This window comes from Vanellus vanellus (assembly GCF_965231255.1).
Source record: "Vanellus vanellus genome assembly, chromosome: 6".
Lineage (NCBI taxonomy): Eukaryota > Metazoa > Chordata > Aves > Charadriiformes > Charadriidae > Vanellus > Vanellus vanellus.
The window spans coordinates 6,813,540-6,837,455 of NC_138911.1; the positions used below are offsets into that span (position 1 = coordinate 6,813,540).

At 41.9% G+C, this 23,916-nt stretch overlaps 1 protein-coding gene across 2 annotated transcripts in view; it reads right to left on the bottom strand.

Moving 5' to 3' along the window:
- Positions 1-23,916, bottom strand: part of LGR4 (leucine rich repeat containing G protein-coupled receptor 4) — a gene marked incomplete at its 5' end in the record, with an annotated part of 79,611 nt that overhangs the window by 29,653 nt on the left and 26,042 nt on the right. For both annotated transcript variants that reach the window (XM_082485677.1, XM_082485678.1), the window contains one exon: positions 14,697-14,768. In XM_082485677.1, the coding sequence (XP_082341803.1) occupies positions 14,697-14,768 (72 nt within the window). The remainder of the gene's footprint in view (positions 1-14,696; positions 14,769-23,916) is intronic.

Below are 23,916 nucleotides of genomic sequence, written 5' to 3' on the forward strand. Positions count from 1 at the left end.
AACCACCATGATATTAAAAGTAGTAAATACAGGAGATGCTGCAAAACACAAAGCAGGAAAGCAGAAACAGCAGCCAAAACAGCTGCTTTCCAATAGCTCATTCCCCTTTCCCCCGCTCTTTTTTTTTTTTCTTCAACCTTTTTACCTCTGTCCTGACCAGCAGACCCTGTGTGGTCCAACCTTTGCTGAGCTGCTAATAGTTCTGACACGAGGTATTTTATTAAGGGTAAAAGACAATAACGCAGAACACCTGGTAACCCATAGCTGCCAAAAGATGCCATCATTGCAGCCCAAGTATTTGCTTTCAGACTCGGGTTTATGTCCAAGCTAAGCAAAAGCAATGTCGGAGAAGGCTGTGCAATGAAATCATCTGGTGGAAATACTGTGTACGGTGCAGTAAGTGTTAATAATTAAAAACCAGTCAATGTGCTTTAACAAAGGTTAGAGAATATCAAAGCCCACCTCTGCTGTTCCAGGGCGCTGTGAAGCAAGCCAGCCACACCGAGGGGAAAATATTACTTCAAAGAGGCAAATGAAGGAAATGACAAGAGCATTGTCTAAAGTATCAGCTTGCCAGAACATAGCAACGTTATTACGTTTTTATCTCAGTCTCTAACTACATAAAAGAGAGCACCCAAAGCATTTGATGCCTAAATAAATCTGCTTACAAGAGAATTAATGACTTAATAAAACGCTGCCTGATAGAGAAGATGCTAGTTATGTTTATCAAACCCGTTTGTCAAAGGTAGATGGCTTGATTTATAAATCAAGGGAGAAGAGGATGGCTTCTCACGAGCAGGAAGGTGACAGCAGCAGCAGATACCACTTAATTTTAGAAAACTGTGTTACTATCATTTGTTAAAGTAGACTTTGGTATTTAGTCCTCGTATTCTCACACACCCCCCAATCGCCATAGCTATGGCTCTGCCATCAGTACAAGCATGCTTAAATCTCAGCTTCTTCCTTCTTAAAAGAAAAGAGATGTCTCCTGATTGCTGAGAAAAGTTCGTCTGCGCGGCTCGTGTATAATAAACTGCTCTGAAACCAGAAGAAAAATGAAAATAATTAACGTATACTTATTCTTGAAGTCTCCTGTCTGCAAACCACCTCGGGATTTTGGAGCCATGACGTGATTTTTCAGATACTTCAAATTTTTAACATGAATGAAAAATTCCAGATGGCAACTAAACACTCCCTAAAAATTCATTTTGTTGTCAGTAGTTGCCCAAATCAACTGTATTAACTTTATCTGGGGGACATGGAGGGAGGTCTGCAATATTTCACAGCTTTCTTTTTAACAGTTTCTTAAGATGTTCACTGTAAATAGAAAAGAAATATTGACGAAACATGCTGGCCCTCTACACCAGAGATCTGCAGAACACATGTTTATCTTAAAAAGTGTTCAAAACATCAAAATAGAAACCCTTAAATCAAGCAAAATTTACGAGGCTATAGCACTGAACCGTTTTGGCCCTCAAACACTCCTAGTTGATGCTGATAACCTACCACACACTTGGGGAAGCGGCAGCCCTGGTAAGGGGGTGTCAGGCAGCTCTGGCTGCGGCTCTGCCGAGGATCCCCAGGAATGGGGATGCTGTGCCGCCCCTCAGGCATCTGCTGGAACTTCTCCCTCCCCCCGCCCGCTGAAGAGGCTGGGGATTACAATTTGTTTTAAAAAAAGCTAAACTAAATCCAGTTGAACAGCCTCCCCCAGCCTCACGGGGTGTCGCTACCACAGCCTACAGAGCACTGCGAAACAAAATACAGCTGAGCCAGAGCAAGGCTTGCGTGACTTCAAATAGCGAGACTTCGCCTACCTCAAGGCAACTCCTGTTTATTCAGCCTTTTTGCAACCAACCAATAGAAAAAAGAAAAAAAAAAGAAAAAAAAAGAAAAAACCCACCAAAAACCCAACCTGCAATCCATTACATTTCCGTTTCTCCTCCGTCTGGCAACCTTCCAGGAAACAGGATACAACTAGCCAAGTGTGCAAAGGCTTTACTAATCAGTTTGCCAAATATACATTTATCATTCCCGTCCTAGCCTCGGGGAGCGTGGCTGCTCGTGAGGAGGTTTCAACTGCAGCTCTCCGGCGGGCAAAGACCAACGTATCGCACGCCGCTCTCGACACGCTTCCCTCTGCTGCAGCACGCAGCAGCTGCGAGGATGGAAAGATTTCTCTTTGCATAACCAGGTTTGTTTTAAAGAGAGAAACAAAGAATTAACAGCATATAATATAGCACACATACAGCATATAAATTAAGATGTCACTGGAATCGTCCAGTCGGATTTTCCACGTGCTACCTCCTTCCAGCAAATCTCAAAAATAGTCACATTCAGATTTTCAAGTATAGAGTTTAAAACAATTACGTATTTAAAAAGCACCTCTGTTTCTCTCTTTCTGTCTCTCATACACACGGTAAATGGGCTAAGGAAAAATCCAGCTTTACCAAGCCCCAAACTCCAGCACAACAGAAAGGAAGAAACCTTCACCTCCTTCCAGCAAGACTCACTAACCTGCTTGGGACCAACCTCAGAAACTTCTCTATGGTGGGACAACTTCACACTGCCACGAAGCAGCACCTGAAGGCAGCCCCACATTTTTGCTATCGAAAGCTGAGTACCCATCCTTCCCTTCATTCGGGGTGGAAAGAGTCTCAGATCTGGTCTGAATGTCCACCTCTTGTTACTGAGTCAAGGTGTATCACCGTTAGTCAGAGCTCTTTTTCCAAAAGGTGTGAACTGTAAAACATTCATCCACAAAGACAGTAAAGACGCAATTTAATAGACAATTGTAAAGTGCCCTGCTATGCTATAAGGCCACAAAAACTTCACTTGCTGGGTTTTACTTCTGAAGGTACACAGACACAGCAGCAGGCGTCATCTGAAATGGGGTGTAAATGCATATCACACTGACCAAGAGTTTTCCTGCTAACTTGATCACAACTCCCCTTTGGAAACTCTGCCCAGGACTGCAGGTATCCTGAATTAGCCCAGCTGAGTTACACCTGGGAGGCTTCTGCAGTGGAATCACTCTCGTAATGTGAGACCACATTAACACCTTTCTTCTAGGTCGGTAATCTCCTTGTAATTGCTTGGTACTGAAAACTGTAGTCCTTTATTTTTACTTAAAAATAAAATAAAATAAAAATTGAGTGTTTCAATGGGACAAAATTTCTGCAAGTTTTGACAGATTCAAATAGACAAAATCAATTTCAGCATAGCAGGATAATAGAGTAGGACATATGGAGGACAAAATACTTCTGCTATCCTGTCATATATAGGTGAGCAATACCCTCTAATCACTATTCTAAGTGACACAGTAAACGATCTCCAGATGTAGTGGACACCTTGTTGTTATTACAGGAATCAGGATACAGTCTGGCTGGGGAATAATCTTCCATGGTATCTCATTCCCAGTGTATACAGCAAGCATAGTTTCTTGCACTAAAACTCTTCTGAAAACAGCAGACTGTTTTCTCTCTTTTGGGAAATTAAAACTTCTGCAATTATGAGTCTGGCAACCCGGCTGCATGTTAACCAAGTGAAGTTAATCACTGGTGTCACTCCAAAATCAGGGAGGATGTCCCAAGGATACGTTTTTGTCTGTAGCAATTAGAACCATCACTCTCATTTTGACAGGACGCAACACAAACTTCTCGGAAACCTCTGCTTCTCTTGCACCCCAGATGGTGGTAAACCTCAGGTTACCTGAGCAAAGAATTAGGTCTCTTCCTGTCCTTCTGAAGATCTCACGCACGTACACAAAGTGGTTTTGCTGTGGGGTTTGGTTTTTGGTGTGGTTTTTTTTTTTTCCTCTTGGTAGTATTCTGGGATCATCCTAACTTTATCTGTCCATCTTGTCTCTGATAACAATACATCGGCTACTTTTTCCATGGATCAACTGTAATCTTACTTCCTCACTGAAAATTCAAACAGTGAAACAGACCACAATCCTGACATGTCATAATAATTCACACTATTATTTTCATTTCTACATTAGCTGCTTTCTAGCAAGACCCAAGACTCCTAATTCAAGATCTATTCAAGGCTGAACCTTCCACATCCCTCACAGACCGTCCACCACTGCCCCTCTGCCCATTCAACATCTCCTTTTAAGCTCTCCAACCTTCACCCACCTATTTTCTTCCCGCTGGAAAAAATATTCCATTGCTTCCCCACTTGCATGTTTGCAATTTCTTTACTTTTTTTGCTGTCTTACATCAAACTATTCTGCCATCCTTGCATGCCTGTCCCTAACATCAAATTTTTCAAGGTTCTTCGTGCTGCCCACACAAACTTGAATTTACTTCATGTTCTCCTGCAGCAGAAGTAACCTTTGAAAATGCCTTATAGACCCATATAAATCCTTATAATGGATTATAAATCCTTATAATGGATTAAGTTTTCTCAAACCTAAAGGAAAGAGCTTCAGGATCTGCTTATTCCAGAAAAGCAGCCACTCTGGAATGGAACTGAGTTGTCTTAACAGATGAGACACAGTTATGCGCTATACCTTATTCATCAAAGTTTGAAGCTCTGCACGAGAGGTATGGCCATTTGCAGGCAGATACCAGGGGCTGGCCGCTTGCCCCGTGCCGAGACCCCCTGTCCGGCGAGGCCACCCACCGATGCAGACAGCTCCTACCCAAGCTGGGCAGCTGCAGAAGGGGCCGGGCTGGTAAATGGATGCCCTATCACCAGACTGAACTTCGCTTTGCTTATCTGTGATTAGCAAACGGCCCCTTTGGGACTTTCGTCAGCTGCAGCCTGCTGCACGGCTGTGAAGCCAATCGATAACCTACAGATTGCTCCCAATTCTTCCACGCCGATTTAACGTAACTAAATGGATACTTTATTCTGGTAATGGAAAACACATTTGTCCCCTTCTCCTCTTCTTGCAGTAGTTTCAGTATTATACAACCTCAACCGCTATTTATAAAATCACAAGTATGTAAGCCAAGACACATCAGGACTGGAAAAGGAAGCCTGTAACTACAACCAGCACTGAAACTGCACCAGCTCCACCCAGCTGAGTAGGCACTTCTCATCCCCAGACTTCCCTTTCTAGCAGTTACAGCCTTCTCAAAGTTATACTGCACTTCAAGGTAACAGCTTGTTTTCAAAATGCATTCCTGGTCTAAAAATTTAAAATGTCTAAGTAAACTAAACTGATTGATTAAAAGAAATCTAAAGTCTGTCCAGAAGTTCTACTGCTCATTTATCAGGAAGTCACCAGCACCCACTGCGAGACAAAATATGGCTCTTCATGGGCTAGACAAAGAATATGTGTATTTTTTTCTTGTTAACGGGAAAATAAATTATGATGGATTTTGAAGCAAGTAAGCGTTCCCATCCATGCAAAATATGCTCCGTCATTCAATTTGCAAGCAGTATCTACATTGGGGCAAGATCTCTTCGAAGTAGAACCCACAGGCTACAACACATACGCACTGAAAGAAACACATATAAACCTAAAACAATTATACAATATGAGCTGTTGAAGCAAGCTGTTAGTAGTTCCAAATAGTATTCTCTCAGTAACAAACAGAAGTTTGGACAAATTTTCTAACCCAGACACGTCTTGAAAATAAGCAACAACATCGTGTTGTCTTGAAAATTGGCAATGCCTGGTCTACAGCAGTAATGACAAGTTATTGCAATAAGCAACTTTGATTCCTCTCACTTCCAAAGCAGAAAGCAGAATACATTCTATAAAATGTGCTTTCTTCTCCTTAATTGCCTTTGCATGTCTTGCACTGTGTTGTGATAACTTTCCTTTGCTCTCCCATAGGCCAGGTAGACCTTTCCCTTGATAGCCATCTCTAGGCACTTGGGTCAGCCTGCATACTCTGATCCAGGTTCTGCCACTCTGGATTTCCATTTCCCCTCTAATTTCTCACTGCACAAATAGCGATCACTACAGACACCAGCGTGTTTACTCAAGAAGGAGCTACCTGAGACAAGTACCCTATGTTCCTCACCATGATGCCCATACTTCAGTGGCAGAGTAGCACGGGTGTGGGTGGTCTTCAGGATTTTATTTCTTCTTTCTGTCCCCTCAAAAAGCCATGTGTAATACTAGCTCCTTCTTTTCCCTGTGGAAGCTGAGAGATCAGGGGCACTTAGCTGTGCTATGGGAATGACTTCCATAGTGGTGGACTGGCTGCTGAGAAAGCAGGGGGGGATTTGTGGTTGACAGCTCCAGTTCAGAAGACTCCAAAACTCTGAGAGGGATCTGTGGATTTGACACCAACTTCATCACGGGCCAGCGCAGAGAGCGGCACGCAAAGGAGACGGGCTCTCCGCTGCCCGTGCAGATCAGCAGATGGGCTGCTACACCAAACTGACAGGAGCTCTCCCAGCATCAACACGCTCCTTCCTGGCTACAAATACATTTCGCTTACCTAGTCTGTGAAGCGGAGACACAGAGATGAAAGTAACCAAGCTCGGCTTCCATCAACTGGGATGCAACAATTGAATCAACTACAGATTTGTGCTTTTAGTAGATAGTGCTATTTGGATGCTCAGAAGGTTTCCAAAATAATGAAATATATTGATGTTAGGCATGAGAGGGTAAAAAATGACTGTTGAGCTAGTAAAGCCTCAAAGTCGCTTCCATCTGTTCATACAGCCCGTCTCTTGCCCTGGCATTTATTGGCTTTCCAGGCATGGCATCTTTCGAATGACCATGCATCTAGCAAGTGACGCTGCAAATTGTGGAAGTGGCTTAAAACTACATATATTTGGCAATTAAACCTCTGATACCAGTTTTCTAACAACTTCAGATACATACAGGTAAATGCAAGACTCAGATTTTGTAGGCAGCTCCACAATGAATGACCTCAGAAAAACGGGAATAATTTTCAGTATGATTCTTTGTTTCAGATTCAGGTCAACTGTTAACTTTCCCCCAGCTGAAAAAAAAAAAAAAAAACAACCCAAATATTTTATCAGAATCATCTAGAATTTTACTTTTATATAGGAAGGGCAGGAAAAGAACTTCACATGAGTAGAGGTTCCTCTATGCCAAGAAAAAACCTGCCAATGCTAATTAGGCAAGACTACCTCAGTACTCACAAAAAAATATACCAAAATACAACCACCCAAGAGGAGGGGAAGAAAGAAGGTACTGGAATGATTTAATTCCTCACCATGTCTTCTTACGGTAACATACAGTGTCAGACCGAGACACTGATGACAGAATGCACTCAGACCCAGCCAATTACTTTCTTAGAGTAAAGGGATAATGCGTTTACCTCCAACATACAGGATTTGGTTTTGCTGCTTTTCTGTCTGAATATCTAAGGCTTTTGAGACTCTTCCTGAGGCTTAAGCCTGGAACTGCCTGCCTGCTCGCTTGCACACGCGTGTCTTTTGTCTCGTGCTCCAATTCCTGAAACCAAAAAGGGGAGGTGGACTGCATGGTACGAGCTCTGTTTGGGGGAGCCTACCTGGACAGTCCCAGCCTGAGAGCTTCTGAGGCTACCGCTCGGCCTCCAGAAGTTTCTTATCTGGTTTATACATTCAGACAGCCCCAACCTGGCAGCTCAGGCAGCATCATAAATTCAGGCTCGTAAGACGGGTCTGGAAGCATAACACCGCAAAGGTTCAGCCTCCAGGCCATTTAGCTACGCCAGCTTCTGTGTGCATGCGCATGCGAAAATAATGCTGAACACAAACACAAAGACGACAGATAAGGAAAAAGTTTTGTTTCCCTCTAAAAGTACGTGCAGCAGAATAACCAGTCTTGGGATCCTTATAAAATTAACACGTAGAAGCAGAAACTGGAAAGAAACTTCCTCATCTTCCAAAAGCGATGGAATTTACTCAACCTTCTAGCATCTGTCCCCACAAACAGGAAAAATACGCAACCGTTAAACACAGCGAGAACCTTCTAAGCTACAGAAATACTGTTCTTGTATCAGCAGGAGTGAAACTCATCCCGAATCAAATGGGTTTAGGACTCGCATAGATAAGAAAACATTAATTAAACACGGGTTGGCCAACATGTTTTTAAACATCATTTAGCATCTAGTGCAGACCAAGTAGGTGATGTTTAAAAATATCTTAGCTGACTGTGGTTAATTCTACTTGGGAGTCTTTGCCTGAAGGTTTGTCTTGACTAGAATTTGAAGGTGCAAGTTACAACACGCCGACGCACTTTCTAAAGCCCCAGCGCACACAAGGCAGCAAATGTTTCTAATGTACGCTAGCTGGTCAAGTCGCAGCTTAGGCTTTTAACTTGCTACCACAGGTGAAACCTACACCTTGCATTTTCTTCATTCGAACTTTACCTCTTGGAATTCACGCTGGAGCAACTGAGGAAATTACCTCTCCTCCAGCTGTTCAAATAGTCGGAGCTGGCAGATGGACGAAGAGCACTCATCAGCTTCCAACCCAATGTCAGCCGGCTTTTTTTGAAATACCAACAAGGGACATCTACGCTAGCTGCTTTTATAACACAGCAGCTGAAGAGAGCTCTTGGATCATTCCTCAGTCTCTGCTGGTGGGGCTGAATGGAAAGATATGGGGTGGTAACATCTCCAATCATACCAGCTAGTTTCCCAAGTGGATGTTTAATCACAGCCTCAGTTACCACACGTCAGTTAACACAAGGCATCAGAACAACTTTTCTCATGAAGACTCATCCTTACCTTTTCTACCTGAAACAAGCCCTTTGTCTCCAACTCCCTAATACAAATCCTGGGACTACTCATGTTTATGAAAGGGAGAGGAACTGCACTCTCTCATCAACATTTGCATGCTACCTTGAAAATACTACTTTGAAAGACCTAGCACTGAAGGTCAAAAACCCCCTTCCACCCAACGCTCCACAGCCAGGTGAGGAAAGACACTGCATCCCAAACTAACAGCCCAGCCTTGGTGGCCTTGGCAGAACTCCAAGACATGCCTTATTCATAAAACCAAAGTAATAAAAGAGATAGACACTCCCCCTCCCTCCCCAAGGATACTACAACTTGGTGCTGATGCAGAAATTAGAAGGAAGGGGACCATCTAAATTACATGCTGAAATAGATACTACAAAAGCAAGCAGCTGTGACATTTCAGCCAGGTGGTCGTCTTCAGCTGCAGTCAAGAGGAAAAATAACTCGAGACGTTTCCCTTGCAGATACTTCCTGATTACAACCTTACGGCAAAACCACCTCATTTTCACTGCCAGTATGCATTTTAATTAATCCTTATGTTCTTAAAATATACTTTGTCGATTAAAAGCCATGTTCAGAGACTCTGGTTGAGGGGGGGAGAGGGGTTTGGGATGTTTAAGCAAGATCTCTTAGTGCTGTAGTCAGCATGGATATAATTAGATAGCCAAGCAAATTCTCAGTTGCACTACTTCTTTTCCTAAAAAATTACAGTTACACACATGCTCTCACTCACTGTTTATTCATCTCAAAAAGCAGATTAGCATTGTCTTTCAGAAACGAGAAAACTTTTCTTGAATTAAATCTTGCTTTTATCACCTTATTTTGCCAACCATTTTCACCAGCTATTAAATAAAAACCTTAATAAAGTTTGCTCTTGACTGATTAAAAAAAATAAAAAAAAAAAACAAGGGAGGGTGGTGTCACAGAAGAGAGACTGCTTCATATCATATATGGGCAAAAACCAGAAACACAACAGACTTTGGCATCAGCACACATCGGGAAGGTAACGGAGCACTGCTGACTCTCAGTCCCTTCCGGAGCGATTATTCTCCTTGCAGTGTTACTGGGCATGATACGGTCTTCAAAACCCCATCAGGCAGAGAGCATCCTCCCTAACCCTTGTCGGAGAAGGTCAGAGCCCTGCTCCAAGGCTGACTGGTTGGGAGGTGAGCGGTGCTCTCCTTCGGACAACCACGTGCTTGTGTCACAGGCGACCTATAGACAGACAGCGGGACAGCTCGCTGTCCTCTGCCCCGCTACCACCTCTCACATGGACCTGCAGTCAGACAGCCAAAACCTTATCATCTAATCCTCACCCATCAGCGCAGGGCAAATAAGACAACAACATTTTAAGAGGTTAAGAGTGGAAATCAAATCAAGGTTAAAAGGCCATTAAGTTGAGGAGACTTTTGCTTTATTTGAGTGGTTTGAGTTTCTGAAGCCAGACTGGAAAACCAGCCAAGAATAAAAATCATTTTAATTTGCTTTCCTTGATAAGAGTGCCTTTTTAATTAATCCAGCAGATCATTCACGAGTATACTGAATAGAAATTGTGCACTTAAAATCCTTCAGACTACTTTAGATAACTTTAAGTATTAGAAGGAACTGCAACCATTCAAAAGAGCATCAAAACATAACACAGCCTGGCTTTTCTAGTTAAAAATTCACACTGGAAAACGGTTTCTGCTTTCTAAAAAACACTGCATTATCTAACTATATTTCCCTCTTCTAGCTTTCTATAAATACTTTAAGGTGTGGTTAGAAACCTGTGGCCAAGTTCTTCAAGGATTTTTAGTTTCCATATCAAGTTCAGGGCTGCAGCATATTTACGTTAACGTTTTCTGGAGAATACACTTCATTAACTGCTGAGGCAAAACCCTTGGTGGTCTGCTCCTCACTGACTCCGACCACTGCTGTTTCAATCATTTGCAAATTACTTCCAGATGGGTATCAGTTACACGGAGATGGAGAATTTTTATAACATTTATAAATAGTGCAAGAATCCTACAGACATATGATAAGTGTGCTATGCGATGACACGCACGACAAGGCTGTGACGAGGGGCACGGGCAGCACATAACCGGACGGGTGGATTCTGCCCATGGACAAGCGGGAATCCCTTTGCTCGTACCTGCAAGTAATACTCAGGTAGGACACTACCTCAACAGGTACAAGAACTCAGATTATACCGGCAAATATGATACTTCGCGGGCGAGTCAGTTGCCTAACACAGCCATTTAGTGTCATTTCAGATGTCCTCTTCCACCTGGCCCCAACTGCCGTCGGTGTCCCAGCTGCGCCAGACCTGCCAGTCTCGTGCGGGTGTCTCGGATAACCCAGCACACCTAAAAACGGCACGGGATGCATACATTGAAGCACCCAGGTCACTCCCCCTTTGGTGACATAGAAAGCACCTTCTAATGGAGCAGCCAGTTTTTACAAATCTGGCACGCTGCTTCTTTCACTTTTATTCACTAGTGTTCATTTTAGGATCCGGAAAATGATCCTCTGAAGTCTCTCCAGACTACCAAATAATTCATTGCATTAAGGAAATTACAACCCCCATTTTAAATGGCTCCTACCACACTTTTTAATCCCATCCTCTTCATATGTGCACTGTGTAAGACTCAGTTGCCTACATAATAGATCTAACTGCCTCCCATTTACATTCAATTAAATTCTGTGATACTATTTTGCAATATTAATTAACTCTGTCAGGGGCTAATCTCCCAGAGCATTTGACAAACGGCAGGATTAAAGCATGGTACGAAGAGAAAGGTGGCTGGGGCTGTCTCCTGGATGAAGAGCCCGTGGTGGTGCGGGTACTTACTGCATTCCCATTAGTTTGTGGGACCTTTGTTTGCTTTAGACATGTAGTTCTCGGGAAAAGTTCTAGATGGAAAAGTCACTTTGCGCACAGATTTCAACACCACTTTGCTTTAACTCTGTCTCTTCTTCTTTGGCGTGGAGACTCACGCCCAGGTTTCTGTGCTGGAAAAGCAACTTTGCTAGTGTCTGCCAGTCAGAATTTGGATCTGTTCAACTATAAATAAAAGCCAGGAAGAAAGTTTGAAAATCGTCTTAGAGTGGAGAGGGAAAATTGTGGTTGTACAGTGGGAAGTATGACAGTTTGGGCTTTTTCTGTCCACAGCCAGCAAAAATAAAGACTGAAGAATTTCTGTACCCTGTCCCATGGAGAAAAATGAATGGCCAGAACGAAGCAAACACATGCCATGCCCGGTGCTGGTCATTTCTGTTAAGAAGGCAAGCTGCTTTTGTTTGAATCTACTTTATTATACTCCTTGTAGGAAGAACGTAAACTGAAGCAAGGAAACCTGGAGTTGACTTCTGCACAGATGACCATAACCAGGTCTTTAAAAAAAAAAAAAAGGAAAAAACCTCCCTCATTTCACTGCTGGTGGGCATGGCCAGAGCCTCCGCAAATAGGCTTCAAATTCAAAGCAGGATGCTGCTGCAAAATATTACTAACAACTCGCAGGTCTCAGTAAATGGTTTTCAACTGAGTAGTACTGTACACAGATACTGTCTACTTATAGCTCTGCTCTCACGGTCATTTTCCTGTCTTTCTGCACCCGTGATAGCTGTTGAATTGGAGAGAGTTTTTCTTTTTAATCTTTCTGGAGATTCTCCTACCTCTGCAGCTGTAGGAGGTAATTCGAACATAAAATGAAAATTGTAATTTTTATTCTATTGTACTAAGCAATTACGACTGACTCAAGTATGTCCAAACATTTGGCAAGTATCTTTTTTACTGTAAAGTTATTGGTTTTGGGGGTTTGGTTTGTTTGGGTTTTTTCCAGCAGTTGCTTTAGCATATCAAGTAAGCACGCTAGGAATGTTCATGTATAATTCTGAGCTTAATGCTAGCCTATTTTTTTGCAAACTAAAATGCTGGAATTCAGAGGGACAATAAGGTATACGTAGCAAATGGCTCTTAGGCAATAAGCACAAGAGATGATGGCTGAAGGCTCTGCCTTTTCTCTTTACCTCCTGACACACCCCAGGGTTTATGGAAGTTACACAATATGCACACCCACCAGTTAGGTTTTATTGCTTAATTACTTACAGGGAAAAAATGAAGTCTCCCACAGTCATGTGAAGTCGGGAAAACAGAATTGTTTGGGATTTTTTTAACTTCTGGTGTGAAACATGACTATAAAGAGTTTTGAAAAAACTGGACTACAAATACAGTCTAACAAAACATAGACATACAGCAGCACATTTTATAAAGTGCATAGAGAATGTTGTCTAATATATATTCCGAGCCAAGCAAGCCTTCCCATGCTTCTAATCTTTTTGTTCGTTTAAATTGACTACTCATGCCATAAAGCCTTTCTTAAATTGTGTCAATTACACACACGCATCATCTGAAATCCTGGTAAATCTGTTTTCCTTCATGAGGTATTCTTGACTATATTGCAAATTTAAGCAATACCTAAAGTCAGAGGGAATAAACCAGAACCTGTTAAGCATGAAATAAGATATCACACACAATTCATCTGACATAAATAAGCTCAACTGTGCTTTGCAATTGTACTGACTTGAGTCAAAACTCCTTAAGAACCAGGGAAAATGGAGTTATTTAAGTGTGTTAGTAATGGTAACGGCTACATTATCAGGACATAAGAGAGACCAAAATTGTAAGGAGAGGTAGAACACCTTATTAGACCAACCAGCAAAGCTGGGGTGCAAGGAAGAAAACCAGAGCAGCTTTCAGGAACGCAAGCCTTTCTTCAGGAGCAAGTGATCTGTCTCTCACCAATTTCTCAGTATCTTTGTTTCAGTGAGGTGCAGTGGTTGTATCGGTTATAGCAGATAATCAGAGTCAGGGGGCTTTTTCTGCAGTTTTTGCTACAGGGTTAATTTATCCTGTTCCCTTCTACAAATGGCTTCCATTCTTTGCTTCAGTTTCCTCATCGGTAAAGTCAGAATAATGTTTCCCCACTTCACGAGAGTCTGTCTCTTTGGGGAAATGAACCGTTCTTTCCCTAAGGTGCTTTTATTGAAAAAAAATCTCTCAATACAGCATCCATAGTTCCCGTCTAGCCAGTGTGACAAATAAGGACAGCCTGACTTTGTATTTTAAATGCTCTTTGATACGAGAAATGCTACTTTGACACTGAAAATGCAAGAGAAGCAAAGCAAATTGCAGTGGTTTTGTCTTATCTATTCCTTATTACTACAAGTTCTCAACGCTCTCTGGCAAAGGTTGAACCATTACCCTCTCTTCATAGATAAGGAAACTAAGGTACACCGAAGTCACTTGTCACATAGTAGTACTTACTGAAGTAGTAATTGAAAGTCAAAGCCTTCTCCCTATTTATTGACTCTGAAACCCCATCTAATTCAGGGCTATGCTGTGAAAGGGTGCTTCAACTTTGCAAAGGCATCTCTGTTAAGACTTCAGTTCAGCAAAACACTGGGCACATGAGCCTCAGCGCAGCTCAAGGATTCATTAAGTCCAAATATCACCTAAGTAAAGCCTTAAAAAAAAGCAAAATAGCTAGAGAGTGGGACAAGAGGGAGATGGGAACTGGAGAAAGAATTTCTGCCGGAGGAACTAAGAACAAGAAGCCCTGTACCACAGAACTTGAATTTCTGATGTAGGTCAGGATGGGCTTGTGAGCGCTGCATCTGCAGCCTACAGGGACAATGGGAGCAAGCTGCTCAGTAAATGAAACAACATATATTTTATGGAACTTATGCAACAGCTATACTGTAGCTCCTACGGAAACAATGGTAATTACACACCTCGTGTTATCTTTGGATAACACTGTAATTAGTATGTGTCATCACTCTAGCAATGATTAAAATAATTACCGTAAAAAGTCCCTTGTAAGTAGCATTTACTGTTCCGGTTTCCAAACATGTACAGGATTATTTTTTTTTAAAGTATAATTGCTTTCTCTGTTCGCAACTCAACTCAATACTATTTCCCCACCCACCTTCCACTTTACACAGCCATCTGATGTTGCAGCAAAATTTTAACGTGCGTGAAATACTTACAGCTCTTCCAAGTAGGGAAAGTTCTTGAATGCATCCTCTGGTAACCTTGTGATGTTATTCATGCTGATATCTCTGGAGAAGAAATATATATTTATCAATAAACAGTAAGGGATTTTTACACTCTAGGAAAAAAAGGACAAAAAGAAGGCCTAATCAGAAGGTATGATAACAAAACAAATATTCTAGCACCACACAGTAATACCTCTTTCTAGAAATTTGCATGCTAAACTTTCAAAGCATAGTAATTTGAGAATCCAGTCACAGCAAAGACCTACGTAATGGAAAATTACATTGATAAAAAAAACCTTGATAAAAAAAGGTTTTGACACCTCTAAGCAAAAATTTACTGTGGAACTACAGAGTACATGTGTATGGAAGAGGCTCTACAGTACTGTTATCCCCAGTGCTAATTTTTACCAACTTACACATGCATACAATTTTAACACAGATGATTACGACTGTTCTAAAACCACAGCATATGAAAAAATTAAAAAAAAAAATTGTGACCACCCACCACGCAAATTTTCATCCCACAGTGTCTTTAAAAAAAAAAAAAAAAAAAAAAAGAATACATGCATTGGGATTTAATAAAGAGCTTCTGGCAAACATGGCTTCTGGAACAACTGACAAGAATAGCAGAAACATGTCCTAGCTCTACCACACTTTTTTTTTTTTTTTTTTTTTTTTCCTACAAAACCTATAGAAGTCCTCGAGGTAATAGTTTTAAGCAGATTTCATTCTCAGTCCATAAGCAGAGACAGGCCGGCAGCAAGTGCTTACATGATAGGTATGCAGACCTGTTCAGCTTTTTCCTTTCCAAGGAGCAGTAAGTGGCAAACTTGGTGCCATCACCTCAGTTCACACCTACATAACCATCACAGATAATCCAGTCCTAAAGCAAGTTATTACTCAATGCGAGTAAAAGTAGCACGAAAACAATTCAGTTTGATAATTAAACTAACAACTGCCTAACAATTCATGACATAACCCAAGATCTTACTTCTTACTTGGTTACTGTTTGTTGTTTTTTTTTTATAATATGTAGTTTAACAAGCAATTCAGTGAGACTCGTTAGTACAGCCCTCCCAGCTTCTTTCTGCTTGCTGTCTTCCACACATTGCGATCTAGCACTGACACGCCACCTCCCCCTGTATTTGGGGTAAAAAGCACACAAACAAAACAAAACCACCCTTTCAATCTCACTGGTAGTCAACAAGTACCACTGCAGCTCCTGCATGAAGATCTGAAGGGCTAGTGACTGCACGCAGGACAGAATTTGTTTGCCACCTAAAAAGCTCAACCTCAGAATAAAGTACCAGCCCTTGCCTACTGCTGGGCAGACGTTCTTAGCCCATCCATAGCCACCACTTTTTTTTGCAATCATCTGCCTCAACTGGAGTTATCACTTGTTCTGATGAGGCAGAGAAAGGTCAATTTAGACTCTTCCTGCTATACTAGAAGCGCACAAATCCGTGAAGAACTATATTGTAGCAGCAAAACCAACCCCCTTCAGAAAAAAAGAAAGTTTCATGTTCAGGGTATCTTCCATGGCTCCCACCCACCACAGGACTCGGTGCCGACCTTAGGAGGTTCAGAGTCCTAAGGGGAGCAAGAAGTGTGTGGAGGGGCTGGTGATGCTTCTGAGGAAATGCTGTCTCGGGACATTTGTGCCGTCACCCATGCTGTGATGAACCGAATGCCATGTCAGTACCACATAACCTACCAAAAATGCTGCAGCTGCTAATGAAACCACTTTTCCACTTTTTGCAAAGAGTGCTCGCATTATTCCTTCAGTTGCCAGACCATAATGTCTAACGTGGCTCATTAAAAAAAGTTTCCTTATTTATACTGACAACAGAACGCACTATATAAAAAAACCCTCATAGTTACTGGGAAAAAAAAAAAATAATCTTTTTTCCCCGCAGTAGTTGACAACGTCAACTGATGTCAGTGAATTTCTGTTGAGATTAATTAACAAGTAACTGGTGACTGGTCTGCTGCCTCTGCCCCAGCAGCAAAGGCCCCCAAGCCGTCACCAAACAGAGGAATATTGCACTTTTACATTAAGTCTAGATGCTACTGTTTCTTTAAACGAAATGTTTATTAAATAGCAGGCCAAAACTTCATTCCTCCTACCCCAGTGCAAACCAAGAGAGTTATTCCTCAGCAGCTGTTAAGTGTATACTGACGTAACTCAAGAGCGATGGGGATCAAAATAAGGTTCAGCACATACAAAACAAACACAATTGTGAGAGAAGACCAAGCAAATCCACTACGCCACAACAGACGCCTTCGCTCAGCTCCAGAAGGAGCTGAACCAGAGATGATTTATTTCTGAACTCCACAGCCTGAGTACTTTAAGAGGTGCTTTGTGTCTCAGCAGCAGCTTGGGTACCGTGAGATGCTGCAGTTGCTGCGGGGGACATTTTTCTTCTCATGCAGGAAAGTAAATAAAAGTATCAGATACATGAATCGTCAGCTGTCAGCTCCACGGGAGACTGCAACTCTTATTCTCCCCACCCCCTGTACACATTTTTCAAATTGTCATGAATACATGAGTTTCACACATCCAGGCTAGCCCTCTCCCTCCCAGAGGGACTACACATCCCCTTCCACAACTGGGAGGCATTTATGAATAGGGCAGAAGGGTACAAAGGGAGTGGAGACCCTACGTGAATCCTAAGAAATAGTAACCTGTGCAAGAAAACGACAACTCTCTCAAAAGACTGTCCAGGTGCTAGAAAACCCTGTTATCGTATATACCATATTAAATGGCGGTAGTGAAAACAGGTCAACAGTACACATCATCAGAAAGGACTTTACAAATGGCTATACATCACTTTGTGACGGATTTTGACCGCAACCACATTTGTTGCACTACGTAATAGCTCTTTAGGACAGAAGAAGTAAGAAATCACACCCATCTGAAAGCAATGGTCTTGAAGTTTCCAGAGCTACAAACGCCTGATCTTCAGAAGTGTCATATGCAATCCTAAATGAAGTCAATGGAAACCATGTAGACATAGAGCGTGGCCGACATCCAAATTCTACGTAATTTCACCTTTCCCTGGGATCTGAAATTAGCAAAGAATGTTTTTTGCCTGTAGCTCCGAGTGTTAGCATCTACAATTTGAATATGGGGAGTAGACTCTCTGGATGTAAGCACAAAACAGAACGCCTTAGTAATGAAGATCTGAGAAGCATCATCAATATCCACAAATTCTACTGAAATTTATTTTCAGCAAAACTGCACTTGTAACAGAAACAGGCACAAAGACCCGTTGCAATTCTGTCTTTAGTGTTATCATGTGAACTTTCAGGGACTGCTTATCATGATGCCTTGCTAAAAAGCTGGAACTGTTACAGTTTCTGTATTTGCCTTCATTACGTGTGATAGTAACTCCTACTCAGTAAATAAGCCAATCTTTATACTACTGATTTGCAGACTTTGGGGAACATCAAGCCACCAACTTTCAAAGTTTTTTAATGACCACCATGCAAGTTTTAAATCAATTTTTGTTCAATTAAAAACATAATGTAAAAGCAGTTTTGCTGCAGAAACCACAAACTGACTGCCAATGCCTGACCAATCAACAGTCTTGGGTAGATCACACTTTGAAAAACTACTAGAAAAAAATGCTTCAACCTAGGAGATGAGAAGGTGAAAGCACACTGATCTTATCTGAAGTGCACCATCAGCAAAAAAACCAACCAATATAGAAGGGAAAAACCACAAGGAATTGTAGAAGCCAAAATCATACACTGGTGTTTATACATATAAAAATATAAATATATATAAAAATATAACTATATATAATTATTTTATTTTCTTTGCATTCCACTCTACAGAATATCCTCGGTCAAAGACTGAGTTCATGGGCAATATTTTATTACCAGCAAATACTAAGTAGTACATGAGCTTCAATGCAAAAATGTACAAATTATACTTGCAAACACCCATATCACTAAAGTTAAATGACTTAATAACTACTCTCTAAAATGTCTGCCCAGTTAATTTGGAAGATACTTTTAATAAGACATGCTTTATAGAAGAATTATAACAGAAAAGGACTAACGCCATATATTATGACAAAATAATGGCAAATATTCCCCCCAAAATTACTGTCCAAAACAGTAGCCCTTGCCAGGTTTCTATTGCTTTTATTTTAGAAAATATTCATTTTACTGTTCCTATAATTTCAAAAAACAAATTCGTCTATGCGGAACCAAGGAGACTGTCCATGTAATAAGGATAAAATACTAGTACAGGCCTTGGATATGTCAAAGAAATCTCCACGGAGAAGCTGCCCTGCTCCACCTGTTTCTCCACCTCTACTAGGAAGACCTCAGGCCTACGAGCCCAGAGATTATTTAAGGTGCTAATACATAAAATAAAGTTCCAAGAATGAACAAAACTAACACCTAATAGTACTTTCCCAACTTCTAGTAGTAACCGTGGGAACGATGCTGTCACACAACAGAAGGATCACGTCAGCCATTGCCTAATGCCTCATTTCAGCAGGACTGCGCTGCAGGACCCATTCTGGACTGGGTTATGACATCCAGACTAAGTCCCCTAAAAACAGCACAACGCCTACAAACTTTGATTGCCACCAAACCACCCCTCCCCCCTAAAAAACCCCAACAAACAAAACAGAACACCAAAAAAACCCCACGCTTGCCCTAAATTTTACTGGTACACTGAAGTTCAGACTCCGTATCCGAAAGGTTTATCTTAAAACTTCTTGTTCTTTCATCACTTCGCAGTAGGATCTGCCAGCCCCAGCAACCTACAGCTCTGTCTTGAAATTAAACCCAGCCCCACGCTTGCACTTGGGACATTTTCCCCGGGAAGCGCAAAACAGACACAACAGCTTTAAGACGGAAAAGATGAGGGGACCGACGCCGTGGTTTTACACCATAAATTCGTTAGGAAAACGAAGGAGAAGCCAGGGGTAGACCTGTAGCTTTCAGCAGTTAGCCATTAACCGGGCTTATCTGTACTAAGCAGCCAGGGTAAATCTCCGCTCGCTCACCAACCTTAACTGAGGCAGGTCAGGACGTGATCGGGCAAGGAGCTGGCATCGAAACTCAAATGATGAGCAGCCGAAGGTGGTAAACTCTTTAGCAAGAAGAGGCTGCATCTCAGGGATAACATGAATCACAGCCTTATAGTTACAATTAGTTTCGCCATTTCAGGTAGGAGAGATGGAACGCCAGACTATAAACACAACCGCGCTCCCTCCTACAGTATTATTGCTGCCACGGCTGCAGGTCTGAATGATAAATAAGGCTCTTGCGCTCTGTCAGAAGTTTTGCCCTTCTTCCAGGAAGAAAAAGAAAAAGAAAAAAAAAAAGGAGGAAAAAGGAAAAACAAAACAAACAAAAAAAAAACAACCAAAACAAGTAGTTTGAAGAAACCTACTGAAAATGTTATTTCACCATCCCAGGTACTGCAGAGACTAATTTTTACAGGCCAAACGTGAAAAAAATCAAGCCATGGTACTCCAGCACTCATTTGCTGTCTTCAGCCTGCTATAGTACATCCCTCCAGGTTATTCTGACAACTACTTTAATCTTCACTGCCAGCTTAGTTTAACAAAGTCCCTTGCTTTCACCTAACACAAAAACACCTGTCTTCAAAAATACTTGTATCTGTACTCTAAACACTTTTAGGACACTAAAAACTATGAAAACTTCCCTCTGTTGAAAATAGGCATCAAATGAGACAAAAATTAACTTGGGAGAGCAAAGCACCTTTGCTGGACACAGTAAAAACGCACAGCGCCACATCTCCTCTCTCCATAAAGCAGGAGACCTAAACTACTCTTAAAGCAACCAGCAGTGGAGATTTCGGAAATCTGAACTAGGCAATATAATGCACCTAAGTGTTGGGTTTTTTTATACTCCTCCTGTGCAAGAATTCCAGTTCCTGATGGAAAGTTTTGGGTGTTCGGGGTTGTTTTTGTTTTGTTGGGGGTTTTTTTTGTTGTTTTTAAGGATTCTTTATTCTACCACTAACCACAGCCAAACTTCCCCAGGCTCCAGGATGAGCAGAAATACTTCTTGAATGGCAACTTAGTAATTCTCTCACATTTTAAAAAAAAGAAACTCTTGCTTATCTTTAGACAGTGGCTTAAGCCACAGCTTTCATCAGTGGTACCATGCAAAAGAGAATTAGATAAAACGCACAGTATGTCACAGCATCTCCAGCAGGGCACAGATCGTTTTCTCTCTCATTTTAAAGTACTGCCTCTACCGTGAAGTAGCCTGACCCTTGTTAGATTTATCCTAAACGTCTTTCTTACCGATTGCCAGAGCGGGATTCTGGCTAGAAAGGACAGCTGACTAGAGATGAGGGAAATGGATGAGGGGGACAATAATTCTTGCATGAGAAGAAAAGCTGCAACGACAAAGAGGGACCACAAAATGGGAAACACAGACTTCCTGTAGAGGGCTAAAGAAAGGACAGGCAAAAATGATAAATAAATTAGTCCAAGATATAGGCGGGGAATGAAAGCTAACGACACACAGCAACTGATGGGCATTGAAAAGGAGAATGATGCCGCTCTCTCTGGATCGAGGGACATTTAGCTGCAACAGCCTTTTTTTTTTTTTTTTTTTGACAATACCTACTCTTCACTGCATCTCTCCAGCCAAAATGTGTGCACGTTTTAGGCAAAGAACCTTCCTCGCCACCCAGCTCTGGTGTGCTGGGATGTCTCTGGAAATGCACAGGAGCTGCCAGTGCTACGCCGATCAGATCAACTATCAACACTTGGATCTGCACTGAACTGGGGGCACACGCACCTCCCCACCACATCCAAAGGCACGCTAACGACTGAAAATACTCCACTTTGGAAAAAAAGATCTTAACGTGGAAAAACATGCAATATCTAGCTACAGAAAAGGAAAATCAGAACTCGGCCAAACATAATTAAGACTGACTGCTTCAAAAATAAAATCAAAATACTCCCCTGTGCTCCCCTGCACTTCATTAATAGCTAACTTCTTTTTGGCTCTCCACCTCACCTCTATCTTTTGTGGAGCTTAGAAGGGAAGAGGGAAGGGGGGGGGGGTGAGAGTGTGTTTGTTGAAGGAAAGAAGATCATGTTTCAACAAGGCACCTTTAAAATCCTATAAAATACTCCCTCTGAGCAAGCTTAACCTGTTTGCTGATAGATAATAGCATGTAATACTGTAGGCTCCATTCAGTCTTTTCCAAGGTCTGGGCCCTCTGCCACCGAGTTATTTAATTATAACACTTACAAAATGATTTAGGCAGAGCTATCTATATTTGAATAACGCCCTCCTACCTACTTGTGCAAAACCATTAGGTAAAAGGTCTTACTCTTATGTAAAATTCCCCAGGTAGCAACCCTGATGCAGCTTCAGTAGTATTAGGGAAAGCTGTTAATATTTTCAGAAGCTACGTTAAATAAGCCAGGCTATTGCAAATGCCAGACAACATGAGGATTGAAAATACTCCGCAACGGTTAGCCACCCATTACCACTGGGACCATTGATATGTGGATAACGGCCCCGTTGCGTTAACACTGGGGAGGTGAAGATCAACAAGACAAAGCAACAGAGATTTTTCTTAGGATACCAGAGAAACAATTCTTTGCCGATTATCCAAACCAAAGCAACAGAAGTACATGTAGCTGCACGGTGATGGTCAGTGCTTCTAACTCGGTGCAGGTCACACCTGCATTAACCAGGAGGAAGTGCTGGTGGTGTGGCAGCATGGAGAGGCAGAGGAGCCGGAGCGGAGGGTGGGCAGGGGGAGAGGAGAACTCAGGGAAACTCAAGGTTAGACCAATCTAAGTTGTACTGCGGTGCTACGGTCTTGAAGAAACACATTCAGTGCAGAACTCCTTGTAGGAACACGCTCACATGATGAAAACCAACGTAATTTTCAACCAAATCACAGACCTCAGCAGCCAGTCCCAGGGGAGACCAGGAGGTGAATTACATCCCTGGTTTAGACCTACTTCCCCACTTAGCCAGTTCCTTCAGGAAGAACATAAAACCACTGAAGGGACGGAGTAAATGAGTTTGCATTCATACTGCCCCACATCTTAATCATATTCGGTATGTAATGAAAGCACAGAAAGCCTAGAGGATCAGCAAGGAAATTCTAATTAAATTCATTCAATTAAAAAGAAAACAGTTCAGGGGTTTTTTGTTCTTTTACTGTATCTTCCTGATAACAAGAAGCAAACAATTCTCTTCCAGCAACACTCCTTCACAACTACTGCTTTGAAGGGTAATTGCCTGCACTGTGAATCCAATGAGCGCAGCTAAAATTCAAGGATACGTGTTACAGGCAGACATGCCAACCCCAACAGCCAGAAATCATGAACAGGAGGCAAACAAGTATCAGGCAAAGGAAAGATGATGTTTACAGAGGAGCCTACACTTGGAAAGTGTTTGAGCTTGCAATGGTGTTTGAGTTTAAAAAAAAAAAAAAGTTGAAGTAATACGCCAAGTAATTAATTTCTTACCTTTTATATACTACCTACACCTATTACTGCAAGGTTTGGCTACCTCAGCCTATACTATTAGCTAACATTTATATGGTAATAGCACACCGATGCCCCATTATGTTATATCGGTACTGTATTTAAAATTTACATTCTCCCAATTTCGCGCAACTCCCACCGCCCATCTCCCAGCGGGAAGGACACAGCTCGAGGGCACCTCTGGGTATGCCAACAGCCAGGACTGGGCAGCAGTAACCATCCCATACCCTCCATCCCTTGCTGCCATGCCCCAACGCATTGTTTTCCTTCTGGTCTTCATCTACCCTTCCTTTTAACATGGACAAAGTTGCTAATGATAAAACACAATGGAAGGTTTGAAACCAATTTTTGTACTATACGTAGATTTTCCTCCTTGTGATTCCATCTCTCCCCAACAATCTTAAATATGGTCCTACTGCCTCTGAGATGATCACAGAGACCTCCAACACTTAAAAACCACAGAAACCTGTTCTGTATTCACAGCCCATTGTGCAGTCACAAAAAGCCTATCAGCCATGCTATTTTTTCATTTACCAGCATGTTTCCTTTTCCACTTCTTCTAGGAAACATTCTTGTAAGAAAGGAAATATCCAAATACTTAAAGCCTTAGTCAACATCTGCTGTGACTGGCTAAATAAGACACAGGTTGCATTCCCACCCAGCAAATAGGCTTGCCATTTCCTAAGTACCCGCGC